This window comes from Mixophyes fleayi, chromosome 8, assembly GCF_038048845.1.
Source record: "Mixophyes fleayi isolate aMixFle1 chromosome 8, aMixFle1.hap1, whole genome shotgun sequence".
Lineage (NCBI taxonomy): Eukaryota > Metazoa > Chordata > Amphibia > Anura > Limnodynastidae > Mixophyes > Mixophyes fleayi.
Genome location: NC_134409.1, coordinates 97069010 through 97085709, shown reverse-complemented (window position 1 = coordinate 97085709; position 16700 = coordinate 97069010). Strand labels below are relative to the sequence as shown.

At 41.6% G+C, this 16700-nt stretch overlaps 1 protein-coding gene across 5 annotated transcripts in view; it reads right to left on the bottom strand.

Moving 5' to 3' along the window:
• TRIOBP (TRIO and F-actin binding protein) overlaps positions 1 to 16700 on the bottom strand; it is a 48305-nt gene that overhangs the window by 9960 nt on the left and 21645 nt on the right. For all 5 annotated transcript variants that reach the window (XM_075182933.1, XM_075182934.1, XM_075182935.1 and 2 more), the window contains 4 exons: positions 14295 to 14442; positions 11777 to 11891; positions 11500 to 11659; positions 128 to 241 (listed from right to left, as the gene is read on the bottom strand). In XM_075182933.1, the coding sequence (XP_075039034.1) occupies positions 128 to 241; positions 11500 to 11659; positions 11777 to 11891; positions 14295 to 14442 (537 nt within the window). The remainder of the gene's footprint in view (positions 1 to 127; positions 242 to 11499; positions 11660 to 11776; positions 11892 to 14294; positions 14443 to 16700) is intronic.

Sequence of the window (16700 nt, the reverse complement as noted above, 5' to 3'; positions counted from 1 at the left end):
TCTGTGCATTGCAAGTGAAAATGTTTCAGTAAACACAATTGTAGTGCACAAAGTAGATATTTAAGCACATAACATTATCAGATGCAACTAATTGGGTAGCTGAACCCTATTACAGTGTAGCAGTTACCTCCATCTCAGTGCTGCTTTTCTCCCCTCCTTGTAACTGTCCCTCGTTGGGGCCATTACCCGCCATGAACGAGCGGAGTTTTGAAATCTCTTCTGACAGTCTGCCATTTAATTCCTAGAAAAAGAAAGTCCAATGAAGTTAGTAAATGAGCTCTAGAATAAAAAACAAAAAACTAACACTACATTTAGGGGGGTATTCAATTGTTCGGAAATCCCACCGCGTAAAAACTACTACCGTTATTAGTTAGCTGGATTTCAGGGAGCTGCGAGCTGAAATCCAGCGTGAAAGTTACCGTAGTAACGGTTTTTCCATGCACTATTACCGTAATAACAGTAACAGTGCGCGGAGCGCGAGATTTTTGGCGTTTCTGCCGACAATTGAATACCCCACTTATTTGCAAAATTTACACCAAAACAACATCCAGACACATGATTTCATTCTCTAAAGCTGGGTACACACAGATGCAAATATTGTGCAGATCACATGATAAACAACTGTTTGGTCAGATATTGCAAGAGTGTGTACGCTCCCATGATCATGTTTTATCGTTCCAAAGCACATTGTATTCTTTTCATTGAAAGTGTGTTTGAAAGTGTGTATGCACTTACGATCTGCAGTGTAGGCAGATTCAATATTCACTTAATAAACAGATTTACAAAACATACTGGCTCAAAACCATGACATCGGTCAAAATGTTTATTAAGGATATATTCAGAGGGAAGATTTCAAACTAGGGATGTGCACCGGCGACTTTTGGTGTCTCGTGTTTTGGATTCGGATTTTCGTGATGTTTTGGGTTCGGATTTGTTTCGCAAAACACCTGCCGAAAGGTTTTGGTTCGGATTTAAGGTTTTGGATTCGGATTTTTTTTTTTAAAAAAAAAAGCATAAAAAGTTCAAAAATCAAGTTTTTGGGCTTATTTTCACTCCTACGCTATTATTAACCTCAATAACATTCAATAACAAGCATTTCCACTAATTTACAGTGTATTCTGAACACCTCACAATATAGTTATTAGTCCAAAACGTTGCAACGAGGTATCTTTCTGGACTGCGTAGTGGAGTGGTCCCCACAATATAATTTAAAAACCCTGAACTTGTATGATTCGCACCAATAAATGTATCTGGACTGCGTAGAGGAGTGGTCACCACAATATAATTTAAAAACCCTGAACTTGTATGATTCGCACCAATAAATGTATCTGGACTGCGTAGAGGAGTGGTCACCACAATATATGATAGTAGATGCTGCTACTGATGCAGCTGTTGCTGCGGAAGGCGATGCATCTACTCAGTGGACTGTCACAGTCATATAGTCCTTTGTTTGCCCAGTACCACTTGTCCACATGTCCGTGGTTAAGTGGACAGTGAGTACAACCGCATTTTTCAGAGCACTGAGGACACTTGATCGTACTTCTCTGTACATTTTTGGTATCGCCTGCCTAGTGAAGTGGAATCTCGACGGGATTTGGTACCGGGGACACAATACCTCCATCAACCCTCTAAATCCCACTCCACTGATGGCGGACACCGGGCGCACGTCTAACACCAACATTGCAGTTACAGCCGCAGTTATACGCTTTGCAATAGGGTGACTACTATCGTATTTCGTGGTCATGGCAAACGACTGTTGGACGGTCAACTGTTTGGTGAAAGACGTAGCGTTCTTACGACTTCCCCTCTGGGAAGATGACCGACTAACAGCAGCAACAGCAGCAGTGGCAGTAGTAGGCGTACCGCTGCAGGATTCCTCGGATGAATCCCGTATTGGAGAGGACTCAGTCTGGCTGCTGACTTGGGCTGCATGACTCAATCTGATGGAGATCGTGGAGGAAGTTGACGAGGAGGGTGTTGCTGGTATGTATTCAACTGGACCACGGCATTTAGGTGTCCCTGTACGGATGACGGTCCTAGCCCCAGTTCCTGAACTAACCACTGAACTATGAAGGTTATTCAGGTGAGGTATAAGGGAGGATGTCCCTAGGTGGGCAAGATCCTTACCCCTGCTTATTTGAGCTTTACATAAGCTACATATGGCCATACATTGGTTGTCCGGATTTGGATAAAAATAACTCCAGACCGAAGAGGTGCATTTTTTGGTCTTCTGACCAGGCATGACAATGGGCTTTTTCATCCCATGGACAACAACTGTTTCCCCCCCCTGGTGCCTCATTTACAATAACCACATCACCATCCTCATCATCAAGTTCCTCCACAGCGCCAGCTACATCATCAATAGCCTCCTCCCGAGCCACCTCTTCCCGTACAGTGATGGGAAGGTCAGGCTTGACAACCACCAACACCCTTGGACTCGCCTTGGGGATTTGTGATAATTTCTCTTTAGAAGGCAGAGTTGTTTGCCGTTTTGTTGCTGACAGCATAACTATCTTAAATTTTTTGTAGGGGGGGGGGGGGGGAGGAGGAGGAGGAGGGGGGCTAAGATCCTTGGGTGAAGATGGACCACTAGTCATGAACACGGGCCAGGGCCTAAGCCGTTCCTTGCCACTACGTGTCGTAAATGGCATATTGCCAACTTTACGTTTCTCCTCAGATGATTTTAAGTTTCTCTTTTTGCTTTTTTTTTGAGAACTTGGGCTTTTTGGATTTTACATGCCCTGTACTAGGAGATTGGGCATCGGGCTTGGAAGACGACGTTGATGGCATTTCATCGTCTATGTCATGACTAGTGGCAGCAGCTTCAGCATTAGGAGGAAGTGGGTCTTGATCTTTCCCTACTTTATCCTCCAAATTTTTGCTCTCCATTATATGTAGCACAAGATACTGCAGAATGTGTGAACTTGGTAATATTGCAGTACCAATGGGCTTATACTGCAGGATTGGTTTGGCAAAGTTTGTTGTAATTAAATTTTTTAATTAGTTTTTTATATATTTTTTTTATTAACTTTTTTTTAATTTTTTAAACACTTGGGAATATTGGGGAAATAACTATGCCCTTAGAAGCACAGAGCACGGGACACAGGACCACTGGACTGAACAGGACACAGCACACAGGACCCAGCAGCACCACTGAACTCAAAATTGACAGAGCACAGCACCACTGGACTGGCACAGCACAGCACAGCACAGCACAGCACAGCACAGCACAGCACGAGATCTACCAGAAGAGAGGACCACCTAACACACCCTCCCTCTACCCTGATCAATGCCCGAGTGAAGATGGCCGCGACTAGCGGGGAATTTATAGGATCAGAGTATCGCGAGATCCGACAACGGGATTAAGACTCTGAGCCTCGCTTTAAAGTTTTCATTTGGCGCCAATACCCGGATCGGTCTCGGATCCGACACGTTCAGGTGGGCTCGGATTCAGGAAATCCGAGTGCGCTCATCTCTATTTCAAACTGAAGCTTATGAGGCAAGTGGATGTGATCTATTTATACTTTTGTAAACAATTCCATATTGTTCCAAATACACAAGTAAATAAGATGAGAAAACCAGGACTGAGGTCAAAACAATGTATATGCAACACCTGCCCCCAAGCAGATATTAAAAAATAAATTTAGAATGCGGCGCTGGCTGGGACTACATATCCCAAAGTCCCCAGCAGCCGGAAAGATATTGCACAATCACACCAGAACTGACAAGGGAGTGTATCAGTTACAGTTTAGAGGGGAGGGACAATGGTTTTACTGGACACCAGGGTGAGGGAGAGAGGAGACAGACCTATGTGAAAAGGAGAATACTAATCTCCAGAAAAGACTATTTCTGGAGATCAGAGAGACACACAGTGTGTGTGTGTGTGTGTATATATATATATATATATATATATATATATATATATATATATATATATATATATATAATTTTTTAAAAATTACAAGATACAACAATTGGCGCTTGTAACAAATCACCAATAGTCCAGTATAAAGTCTATATTCTTCTCAATAGACACTCCCCATGTGCAGGCGGCTGCCAATCCTCTTTACCAAGCGGTGTAGCATGGAAATAACCTATAAAAGAAAAATGGAGGAGGAGGCGCACAATAGTGTAGTATATTGGTATAATATGAGGATCACACAAGAACCCACAGTAGGACCGGAAACACCAGTGGAGAAGAAACCAGGAAACAAAAACTGTAATAGAACATCCAATAAGTAGGTGTAGAATACAAGTTACAGCTTATTCTCAAACAAAGTCACAGTGGCTGAACTCGCAGTATTTCCATACGATATATGTGAAACACCCAGGACACACTTGTGCAGATGTATGCGTACCAGATAACAAAACTTTTAAGCTTTGTGTACGTAGATATCCTTCAGCTGGTCACAAACAGGTCACATGACTGGATACATAACTGTCAGCCCATATTAGGAGTACTGGGAGTAAAGACTGGAGCACGGTTATAGCGGAGAGACGTCTCCGGGTACACTCTTAGCTGGATAGCACAGGTCAGGTAGATAGCTTAGGTTAGCCCCAATATAGTGTGACACTTGTGAACACAGGAGGATCGTCTTGTCTGTGGCCGAGAGTGTGACCGGGAGACCACGGACAAGACGATCCTCCTGTGTTCACAAGTGTCACACTATATTAGGGCTAACCTAAGCTATCTACCTGACCTGTGCTATCCAGCTAAGAGTGTACCCGGAGACGTCTCTCCGCTATAACCGTGCTCCAGTCTTAGCCCACATTAGGAGTACTGGGAGTAGACAGTTATGTATCCAGTCATGTGACCCGTTTGTGACCAGCTGAAGGATATCTACGTACACAAAGCTTAAAAGTTTTGTTATCTGGTACGCATACATCTGCACAAGTGTGTCCTGGGTGTTTCACATATATCATATGGAAATACTGCGAGTTCAGCCACTGTGACTTTGTTTGAGAATAAGCTGTAACTTGTATTCTACACCTACACATTGGATGTTATATTACAGTTTTTGTTTCCTGGTTTCTTCTCCGCTGGTGTTTCCGGTCCTACTGTGGGTTCTTGTGTGATCCCAATATACACACTATTGTGCGCCTCCTCCTCCTCCTCCTCCAATATATATATATATATATTCATTAGAAATACTTATTTCAGAGACATATCAATTCATTCAATTCATTATATCATATGCATTGTTAGTTGTATTTTCTCCAGATATCTATTTGAATACCATATCCCTAAGTGAGAAGTCGATAGTCTGCCCCGGAAGTGAGGGATATTGCAAGAATCAATACTGTGAATTTTAAGTGTGTTATAATATTAATTAATATTTATTTTAAGCAATGACTGTAATTTAGTATTGCTTTTAGGCTATTATAAAGTTATATAGTGTGATCTGTGTGTCTATATTTAGCCGTTAGACATACTGATATTTTATAGCGAGTTAGGATTAGTTTATAAAGGGAATTTTGTAGTCCATTAGAAATAGTTAGTATATTATCAAAATTACATAGAAACTATAACATCCAAATGTATTAATATATCTATAGTGAGTCTAATAAAATCACAAACCCTTTTATGAAGTTGATTAACTTTTTTTTACCTAAATTGTACATCTATTTAAAATACATATTTTCAAAGTAAATATTTCTATATAAAAGAACAATCTTATCATGTGTCAGTTTTGCAAGTGTGTGGTTACAGGGGCTCCTCAAGTCGTTTCTGGTGGTTATTACATCCATGTCCATATATACCCAGACTAAAGGAGACTTGGTGGAGGCACTGTGCTGCACCACAGTGCTTAGTATTGGTCCCTATGTCTCTAAAGTATGTAGGGTTACCAACACAAGAGAGGACAGTATGTTGCTACAGAAGAATTTAAATGAATTTGGGAGTAAAGAGGTAATCCATAGAGCTAGAGAGACCTTCGAAGCAGGACAACCTCTCTTCTTTGCGTCATAAAGCACAAGAGGATCTGTGGTTTTGCGCAACTACTTGTGTGGTCCACACAGCACCTAAGAGCCCTGACTACATCCAAAAACAACAAAGACTGATCCCGTGACCTAGTACTTTGAGGAAAGACAGAAATAACAATTTCCTGATTTAAATTAAAATGGGATTCAACATTAGGGACAAAAGAGGGCTTGGTGCAAAGCACCGCCCTGTCTTTCTAAAAAATCAAAAAGGGGGGTACAGGATAAAGCCCCCAACTCAGAAACTCAGCATGCTGAAGACAGCCAAAAGAAAAGCCACCTTCCAAGTAAGGAAATGAAGTTCCACAAACTGTAAAGGCTCAAAAAGATCCTTAATCAAAGCCTGCAGAACCAAATCAAAGTCCCATGGCTCGACAGGATAAACAAATGGAGGTAAAATATGAAGCGCCCCCTGTAAGAAAGTATGAATTTTTTACGCTGAAAATAAATGGACAACGCTGAAACTTGCGATTTCAACGAGGCTAAGCGCAACCCCTTGTCCAAGCCAGCTTGAAGAAAGGCCAGCAACCTAGAGACTTTGTGTTTTATGGTGTGAATCAAATTATTTTCACAATTCCCGTTTCAAAGTCTTCCAAGACCTGTAACAATTAGCAGCTGATGAAGGCTTCCTGGCCTTGATCTTAACTTCTTTAGTAGAAAAACCCCTGGCCTTCAGAATCAAGGTCTCAATAGCCACGCTGTTAAAGTCAGCCAACCTAATGAGTGGCACTGAAGGGGACCCTGAGTGACCAAGTCTGGCCTGAGAGGCAGTCTGAACGGAGGTTCTATTACCGTTCCTAGCAGGTCCGGGTACCAGAGCCACTAAGATGGCATTTACCCGTTCCCTCTTCAGTTTCTCGAGAACCTTCGTGATCATAGAAAGGGGAGGAAATGGATAAACTAAGTGAAAACGCCAAGGGATGACGAGAGCATCCATGAATCCTGCAGCGGGGTCCCTGGTCTTTGAGCAAAAGAGAGGAACCTTGAAGTTCAACCACGTGGCCATCAGATCTACTTCTGGACAACCCCAGCTTTGAACCAGGAGATCGAAGACCTCCAGATGAAGGGACCATTCTTCCGGATGAATTCTGTTTTGGGTTGAGATAATCGGCCTAGAAGTTGTCTACACCTGGAATGAATATTGCCAATATAATTGGAATGTGTTTCTCTGCCCACAGCATTATCCTGGTCACTTCGCTCATAGCCCTGGTACTGCACGGACCTCCCTGATTGAGATATGCTACTGCTTTTGCATTGTCTGACTGGACCCTGATCCGCTTTCCGTGCAGGAACACCTGAGCATGAACCAGCACCCTGTATATAGCTCATAGCTCCAACACATTTATGGGAAGAGCTGACTCCAGCGAGTCCCACTGACCCTGGAATCTGAGGGTTGCCGTTAGACCACCCCAACCAGACAGACTTGCGTCTGTAGTGACAATGGTCCAATTCCAGGTCTGAAGAGATCGTCCCCAGGACAGATGTGACCTGATCAGCCACCAAGTGAGGGACAGGCAGACCTGAGATGATGGAATGATCACCTGCCTGTCCAGATGTAAGTGAAAACCTGACCACTTGCGCAGGATATCCCACTGCAGAGCCCACTAATGGAATTGCGCGTAAGGCACTGCTACGAAGACTAGCACCATTGTCCCTAGCCACCTAATGCACAGCAGCAGGGACACCTGACGCATGGCTAAGAGGTCTCTGATCCTGGACTGGAGAGAAATAATCTTGGCTTCCGGGAGGAGCACTCTCTGACACCTGGAGTCGAAATCTAATCCTAGAAACCGCAACCTCTGCGATGGGATCAGGGATGACTTCAGCAGGTTGGTTATCCAACCATGCTCCTCTAGGAAGGATCTGGTCAACTGAATGTGTTGGGACAGTACCAGAGTCGATGGACCCTGCAACAGAAGGTCATCCAAGTAAGGAATTACTGTAACCCCCTGAAAGTGGAGAAGGGCCACCATAACGGCCATCACATTTGTAAATATCCTCGGGACGGTCGCCCTGAATTGGAAATGATTTTCCCTTATTGCAAAGCAAAGTAAGCACCGATGGTCCTGCCAAATGAGAATGTACAGGTAAGCATCCTTTATATCTAGGGAAGCTAAAAACTCTCCCTGTTCCATAACCGCAATCACTGCCTGGAGAGATTCCATCTTGAGTCCTCTGATTCTGACTTGTAAGTTCAGAGACTTTAAATTTAAAATTGGTCTGAAAAAGCCGTTTAGCTTTGGGACTAGGGAAAGGTTTGAGTAAAACCCCCAACTTCTTTCCGATGGCAGAACTGGAATAATGACACCCACGTCCAGGAAGTTCTGGATTGCTATCTGCAGGGCCTTGCACCGAATACCTCAGGCTGAAAGCCCTGTAGTGAAAAACTGGTAACGAGGAAACTGCAGTAAGTCTATGACACACCCTCTTGTGACAATGCCCCTAATCCATGGGTCTAATGAGGATTCCAGCCATATGTCCCAAAAAAGCAGAAGATGTGCCCCCACCACAGCTCTGTGTAGGAGGGTCACATCATGCTAAAGCTGACTCTGTAGGCCAAGGCTGTTCCTTACGTGAGGGACCCTGGCCCCTAGGAAACCTGCTCTTAGCGGGGGCATTCAACTGCCCCCCTAGCAAGGGATCCTTGGGGTCTCTGGACGGGCCAAATGGACCGAAACCTAGGCTGTCTAGGCCTGGTCTGAGAGACAGGCAAGAAAGGGCTCTTGCCTCCCGTAGCCTCCGAAATGAGCTGGTGTAATGTAGCTCTAACGAGAGAGGCGCTATCAAAAGGAACCGCTTCCAAGCTGCGTTTGGAATTCGTGTCCACGGACCAAGAACACAACCATAAAGAATGTCTTGCCGCTATAACTAATGTTGAGAGCTTAGCAGCGAGAGAATTAACATCCAATGAAGCCTGCCCTACAAACTCTGAAGCCTCTCTAATATGATCAGAGAGCACCATTATTTCATCACTAGGGGCTCCACCCCAGAGACCCTTTGACAACTGCTCTGTTCATGCTTGAATAGCCTTATTGACCCAGGCCATGGACATGACTGGCCTGAAAACACTACCAGCTGCTTCATAAGCCGACCTGAGCAAAAAAAAAACAACACTTTTTTTTGTCTGTGGCATCTTTGAGGAAAATAACACCCTCAACTGGCAAGTGGTTGTTTTAGTCAACCTGGCTATGGGATGGTCCACCCATGGAAGAGCTTCCCATTTGTCACAATCTTCAGCTGGAAGGGTAGAGGTAGAGAGTTTTAAACTTCGCTGGCCTGGAAAAACGCAGATCAGGCTTTTTCCAGGCGTCTGAAATAATTTCCATTAATTGAGCCGAAGGAGGAAAGGAAGTAAGTTGTTTCATCTGTCTTTTAAAAAACAGTTTCCCAGGATACCTCTGGGTTGGTGCAGCCTAAAGTCTGGCGCACATTAAATATATTGACAAGTGACTATAGTGACTCAGTAGTTAGCATTTCTGCCTCACAGCACTAGGGTCATGTGTTCAATTCCCGAACAGTGCCTTACCTGTGTGGAGTTTGTATGTTCTCCCTGTGTTTGCGTGGGTTTTCTCCTACACTCCAAAAACATATTAGTAGGTTAATTGGCTGCTAGCAAAATTAACCCTAGCCTGTGGTTGTGTTAGGAATTTAGATGGTAAGCTCCGATGTGGCAGGGACTGATGTGAGTGACAAATAATCTCCATAGAGCGCTGCAAAATTGGTGGCGCTATAAAAGTAAATGTTGATGATGAAATGCAATCTTGAGCTATAACTATCAGATTTATTATTGTGGTGATTGAGCCACATAATTGATCAGATTGCCGTTGGTAGAGTCAAGAAAAAGTTTGTGCATCATGAGTATAATCTAGAAACTGCATTGTTATTTTGCTTGCCTCTCTGTATACATAGCTTATAAAAGTAAAATAGATTGAACTTCATGTAGTTTTGCTATTTTCAACCTTACCATCTATGTAACTATGATTACAGCAAGCATCTTGATTTGCATAGATTTCAGACATTAATTTGTTTTGTTTTCAATTACACAGATGAACAGTCACCATGGTTCAGACACAGCCATAAAAACAACTGACACCTTTGCAAGCAGTATTGTATTCATTCAAATGGTTGATACTACTTTAACCAGAGAGGGCAGAGGTGAGTTCCTTGGGAAATGCACAGGGTCTCAGACACATAATTCAGTAATGGAGCCAGGAATCATTTTGGTGCCTACAAACAAGGTTCAAAACTGAACATTGTTTGTAAAAGCACCAGTGTGCTTACACATAGTCACAGGAAATCCCACTGACATCATAAGGGATATCCTCTTTGTGGGCAGGTGTGTATCTTGTACGGGATAGCGCAATCAGCTGTCCCTAATGAAGAATTACTAGTACAAGCACACTGACAATCTAATACAATACTAACATATGTACAAATAGCATTGTATCTATTAGTAATTAAAAAAATAAAAAAAGAGACTTGTTTGAGTCTCTGATGGCTGACAATACACACACACAAACACACACAATACAGCCCAAAATAATAATGTGTTAATTGACAAAACAAACATGTGATTTAAGCTACAGTGGGGACTGATGTGGAATAAAGCGACGCTATGCATATAAACAATATATTGAAGAAAAAAGAAAAAAAAAAAAAAAAAAAAAAAAAGTATACCAGATTATTCTCCTCCTTAATAGATTGCTAAAAAAGCGTGTATATTTGGTATCCATATATTTAGGATACTTAAACGAATACATTTCATATTTACTTTTACATACTTTAAGCAATCCAAGAAAGTGAACATGGTAAAAATTACATACAAATATATTTTAAGATTTGTTTTCCCCAGCTAATGGACATAAGAATCAATAGTTACACCACAATACATTTTAAAATAGAATACCATTTTTAAATTAAGTTCTTCGTTCTCAGCTACACAAACACAGCACAAAACTATGAAACCATGCATCTTGTCAGAGGTAGGAAACGCTACCAGTCTTAAAGGGGGTTAAGTTATCACCATCCTGCATTTAATAAATATGGTGTAATACATACCCAAATCATATTCTTATTTTAGGTTTTAGACGGATAACTTTGTCAGATTTAATTACACACCCAATTTCACCTCCACTGTGTGCCGGCATTCATATTCTTATCTAAAACTCTCCCGTGATACGATTAGCCAATGTTGTCCCTTGCAGTGATTTCATTGCCTGGCCATCCATTTTAAGCCAATCATTTTCTTGTAATGCTAATGTATTTGGAGTCGTACGATTTCAGAAATTACAAAGGAAGTAAAATAATAATAAACTCCACTACAGTATGTTTAAAGATCACATACAGCAGAATGTGCAGCTCAAATTACTTTGCTCTGTTTTTACTAGATGTGTGTTAGTAGTAAGTGTTGCCAGTCATAAGCTGAATGTAAGGGAATTCTCCATGCACATCCACATCTTTAAGGTGACTATAGTCCTCTATAAACAGTGCAGTCATATGCCTCAGTATTATTGCACTTGCCTGATTCTGTCTCAAGAGTTCCTGCCCTTCCTGTTGGCACCTGTGCATCTCACTCTCCCGCTCTGCAGCAGCTTGGTTCAATGATCCAATCTCTAGGCACTTCTGTGAGTAACGCTCAGATAAAGTCTGCAGTTCCCGTCTTAGGGCTTCCATGTCAGATCTGCTCAGAGAAGAAAACGACTTAAAAGTTACAACAAAAGCAAAGCGAAAATATCAAAGTGTATATATTAGTGGGAGCCCATAATGACAAATTGTGTAAGGTAGGAAACGGGCATACTGGTGCTGCCGCCGGAGCATTTCATTTCCTGATGACCCTCCATGTTGGAATGTTCGTGCCTTCTCCACTTCTCTTTGCAGCTCCTCCTTGTGGGCAGCCCGGATTGCCTCAATCACTGAGGAAGATAGGAGAGGCAGAATAAATAAAAAAAACTTCTATGTTACGCATTAGCAATATACCAACTCAAAAAACAGTTAGACTTGTTGGGTAGAAGATGTAAGCATAAGAAACTTGGCCAGAGGATTTAATGGTAGGAAGTTGGAGATAGCAACACCACATATGGTGCTTATTTAATAACATTGTGCAATGTGGTAACCTACAACAACCAATCAGATGTTAGCTTTCTTGTTAGAAATAAGAAAATCACAGCTAGAATTTGATGAGCTATAAAATCCATCAAATTTGTGCAACCTGCACCATGTAAATAAGCCCCACACTGTATATTCAATTGAAAAATAAACCCAAAAACGTTACCTTTCATAAAAAGTAGTATAAAGATGAAATGTACTTTTCAGTCAGTGCCAATGATAGAAAATTATAACTGGCATGCTTTGTCTGAAAGCTATTATATTCATCTAGCAATGACACTAGTATGTTATTATAATAGTGGATATCATGGTGATGCACCCTAAAATTGTGGGTAATACAAATACCCTTTCCAACTGTTTTGTAAACCTACAAGAGGAAACCCTGGCAGAGAAACAGTGTCCCTCATTACAGTAACAGCCTCCCGTCTCTTCACTGTAAGGTGGTTACTGTGTTAGTGCTGCAGATAACCCCTCCACACCCAAAGCATCTGTGCTTTAGTTAGTGGCTTGAAGCGCAAATGTCTGTTGCACAAGGTGACTTCAGCCAAAAGAAAACTGTACTGAGGCTGCATGAGGCTTGGTAAGCCGTAGGAAAAAGAATTCCACTTTATTTCGTAAAAATATGTTTAGAGGTCCATTAAGTGATAAAAAAAAAATAAAAAAAAAAATGTATAGAAATGAACACAGCTGAGTGTATAGCATTGTGGAGAGAAGGGAGGGTACATCCCACAAAAAACCATTACAGGGAATATTGACCTGAAATACAAGCTTCTACAATCAAACCAGGCAGTACAATTAGGATTAGCAATCCGCTTATTTAGTACAACTTGTAAATAAACTAACAGTGGCGCACCCCCCTCCCCATCTAGTTGTTTTGAAGCTGCATAGAAATTTTGGAGCTTTTTAACAGCCTGTAATTCAGATGCTGAATATTGTAACTTCCAATAAAGTGAAAATAGTGTGGTGTGCCTCTCATTTGCTGGTGACTGACAGCGCAAGTTTAGCTCACAAATTCAGTGACTAGAAATGGCAGAGTCTGCCAACAGGAAGGCCATCGTTGGATGGCATACGGTTTTAAAATGGTAATTGTAAGACAGCATGACTCCTGGAAATATTTTCAACCTGAAAATTTTATTTTATGTGAACATCCCATTGAAAGGACTCAACGATCAAAAAAGGAAGAATAAGTCTTAAAAGAACATGTTCAGCAGTTGAAACAAAGACACCTTTGTTTATTTTTTTGGGTTTTAGAAAGTAAAACTTTACAAATAGTTAAGCAAATATTTGCAATACGCTTATAGGTAAAACGTTATTAAATAAAATTGAGACACATACTGCTAGTTTTCCTGTAACAATAAAGATATGCTAATCCTGTCCTGTAGAGAAGAGTTATGCAAACTAAGACTATTGTGAAATTACAAGTTCCAACTTGGAACACAACAGTTTGCAAGTTAAATATTACCTTAGTCTGCTATAGACACTACCTAAAGAGGCATTGTTAACACTACTTAATTTTGTTCTGTTGTCTATTTATAATAAAAAAGATGTTTTATTTCAAAGTTGTACAGAGGTTGGAACTGAAGAGTCAATAAAGTGAAATCTATCCAACATTGTGACAATCTGTCACTCTTTTTTGGTAGTAACTAGCATGCTAATTAACTAGTTTAGCAGCGGTTACTGAATCTGTGTGCACGTGGCAGCAAAATACCAACGGTATCTTTCTGATCTCTTAACAGAGTTTGAGTCAGTAACTGACTCAATAGAAGAATTGAATGCAGCACTGCCAGGCAGTATTATTGTCACATGTGGGGCAGCATGGTGGCTTAGTGGTTAGCACTTTTGCCTCACAGCACATGGGGTCATGAGTCCCGACCATGGTATTATCTGTGTGGAGTTTGCACATTCTCCCCGTGTTTGCGTGGGTTTCCTCCAGGTGCTCAAGTTTCCTCCCGCATGTGTGTGTGCGCGTGTGTTAGGGAATTTAGACTAAGCTCTAATGGGGCAGGGACTGATGTGAGCGAGCTTTATGAAATAAATTGGACAGGATGCATTGTCCATGTCCAGTCTACTTAGGGCCCTACGAGAATGCCGATGGAGGGGGGGGGGGGGGGTTCATTAGTCTAAGGCATGGGATCTAGTTTGAGCAAGCCCCAGCTGGCATATTCCTTCATCATTATTATAGTTACTTCCCTTTGCAGTCCAGCACTTACCAGATGCTGTAGCTGCAGTTTCCTCCGCCAACAGCTGTTCCTTCTCCTGTCGCAGTCTTTGAATCTCCAACGTGTGGTGTCTCTGGAGTTCAGACAAAAGCTGCTTGTGTGAATTCTCCATTTGAGAGAGACTGTGCTCACATGCTTCCTGTAATATAGGCAGAAATCCAAATGAATGCACAAACACAGTTTGACATATATGGTTACAGCCAATGATACAGTCATACAGGCCTCAGCTAAGTGAAACACAAACTGTAAGGAAGACTAAAAGCCAAAGAAATTATAATGTTGTGTGCGACATGTGTACAGAGATACAATGCACACTGAGGGTCATTTTAATGTTCCGTCGTATGTCTGTCCATTTGCATGGGATAGCTCTGTGCTTGAGCAAAAACAGATTTTATGCGAATGAGCATGCAATTCATGTCCAACCACAAATGACACTAAGGTAGCAAATATAGTAAGGGCATTCTGACGCAGAAGCGGCAGATTCAAGTCCTGGGTTTCTTGTAAGTATGCATGGTTTCATATAATTTGCACCCTGACAGGGCATAGTCTTTGAATTACAAAGTACACATATGCTGGCCTCTAGCTAGCATGGAACATCTTTATGCAACCAATGCTTACTAAACCCCCCCCAAAAAAAAAAAAAAACGCATTGACAGCGTGTTTATGTACTTAATGTAAAAAAAAAAAACAAAAAAGAAAAACACTTTTTTAAAAAAGTACTTGTATAAATTATAATGTTAAGAGTTGTTCTTTTATTTTATATTACTTTTCTTTTTATGCATTCTGATGTGACATTTTATTTTACATATGCATGCATGTTTACGACAGTCTGTTGTGTATGTCTACGTATTGCAAGTACTGTTTAGCCAGCATACTTCAGTTTCAATTTGAAACTGGGTGTATCTTATGATAAGCTTTGATTTGAATACAGTCAGAGCAACGCTCAAGTTCCATGCTCCTTTTAAAGCCACACACATTGCGTGCAAGTTGCGTTTGGCCTTGAATCAGACCCTTAGAGCTGAACTAAGCAATATACAAGTATGGGTTATTTTGCACATATACAGCACCAGCCAGCTGGGAGATTCTTGTATTCTGGCAAGAACGCTCTGTGCCGAACCACGCTGAATAGAAGTCCTAAGAAAATCATCCGCTGAGTGCGAGTAGTTTATGAGCCAACCGTGTGATTCCAAAGTCCAGGTTGTATTTTGAGTATGATCCTTTTGAACAGCAGAAGAATCTGCTTTGATAAGAAAGTTGTCCAACTATGTCACACCTCTCTCCCCCTCAAAAGAGCCAAAATAGCCACTATGATTTTTGCAAAAAAAAATCTTGGTGCTGTTGCTAGACCAAGAATAGGAAATGCTGAGAAAGGACTGCAAATCTTAGAAGACACTAGTGTCCCTCTAAGATTGGTATATGTAGATATGCATCTTTGAGGTCTGTGGAAACCATACTTTTGTTCTTCTCCATGCAGTTTACCATGGTTCTCAGTGACTCCATCTTTAATTGTGCAATCTGAGAAGATTCAAGTCTTTCAGATTAAAAATTAGTTTGAATATACAGTTTGGTTTTTGTTCCAGGAAAAGGTTTCATTAAAATCACAACCCTTTCTTTTATTCCGATACAGGGATGATCAATTCTGAAGACATCAAAGATTAAATAGCCTCTAGTAAGGCCTGTTTCTTTAACTTGTTTACATGAAGACCTGTAGTGGAGTACCATTTGGAATGGAGCTTCAGAAAATCTGACCTATAATACCTTTCACCTAGGAATCCTGAGTGATCCTGAACCACTGGTCCTTAAATAAAAGTCAACAAGCGCCATTTACATGCTGGAGCTGTACTCATCCGTTGATTTTGTTTGCATTCATGTTCAAATTGTGTCTCGTCTGGACTGATTCACCCGTGTCTGGTTTCGGATCTGTGTAGTGTAACTCCAACCTTGTTAAATAAAACATACAAAAAAAAAAAAAAAAAGCCGACAGGCACCCACCACAGGAGATCCCCCATGCCCATCCTGCGGACAGCTTTGCAGTTGGTCTCTGTCTTTGATGTGCGCAACAGAAAGCGACGTATTGTCCTTTAAGGAAACGCCACTTTGTTCTCCCTGAAGGACGAAATCACCGAAAACTTACTCTTTAAGTTTAGTTGCATTGACAGGTAGGAACGTGCTCCTTCCCTCCGTGGCCTGGTTGATGATTTTTTTCTAAATCAGGACAACTCCTAAAAATGGAAGGGATTCCAGAGCTCTTTTAGATTACAGATAGACTTCCCATGTCTTAAGGCAGGGGTGGGGAACGTCAGCAGGGCCGCAAAATCATTTGGTCCGGCATTACCAAGGCAACCGCAGACGGGATTCGAAATTCAATAAATCTATATGCATTTGGGTGGCTGCAGT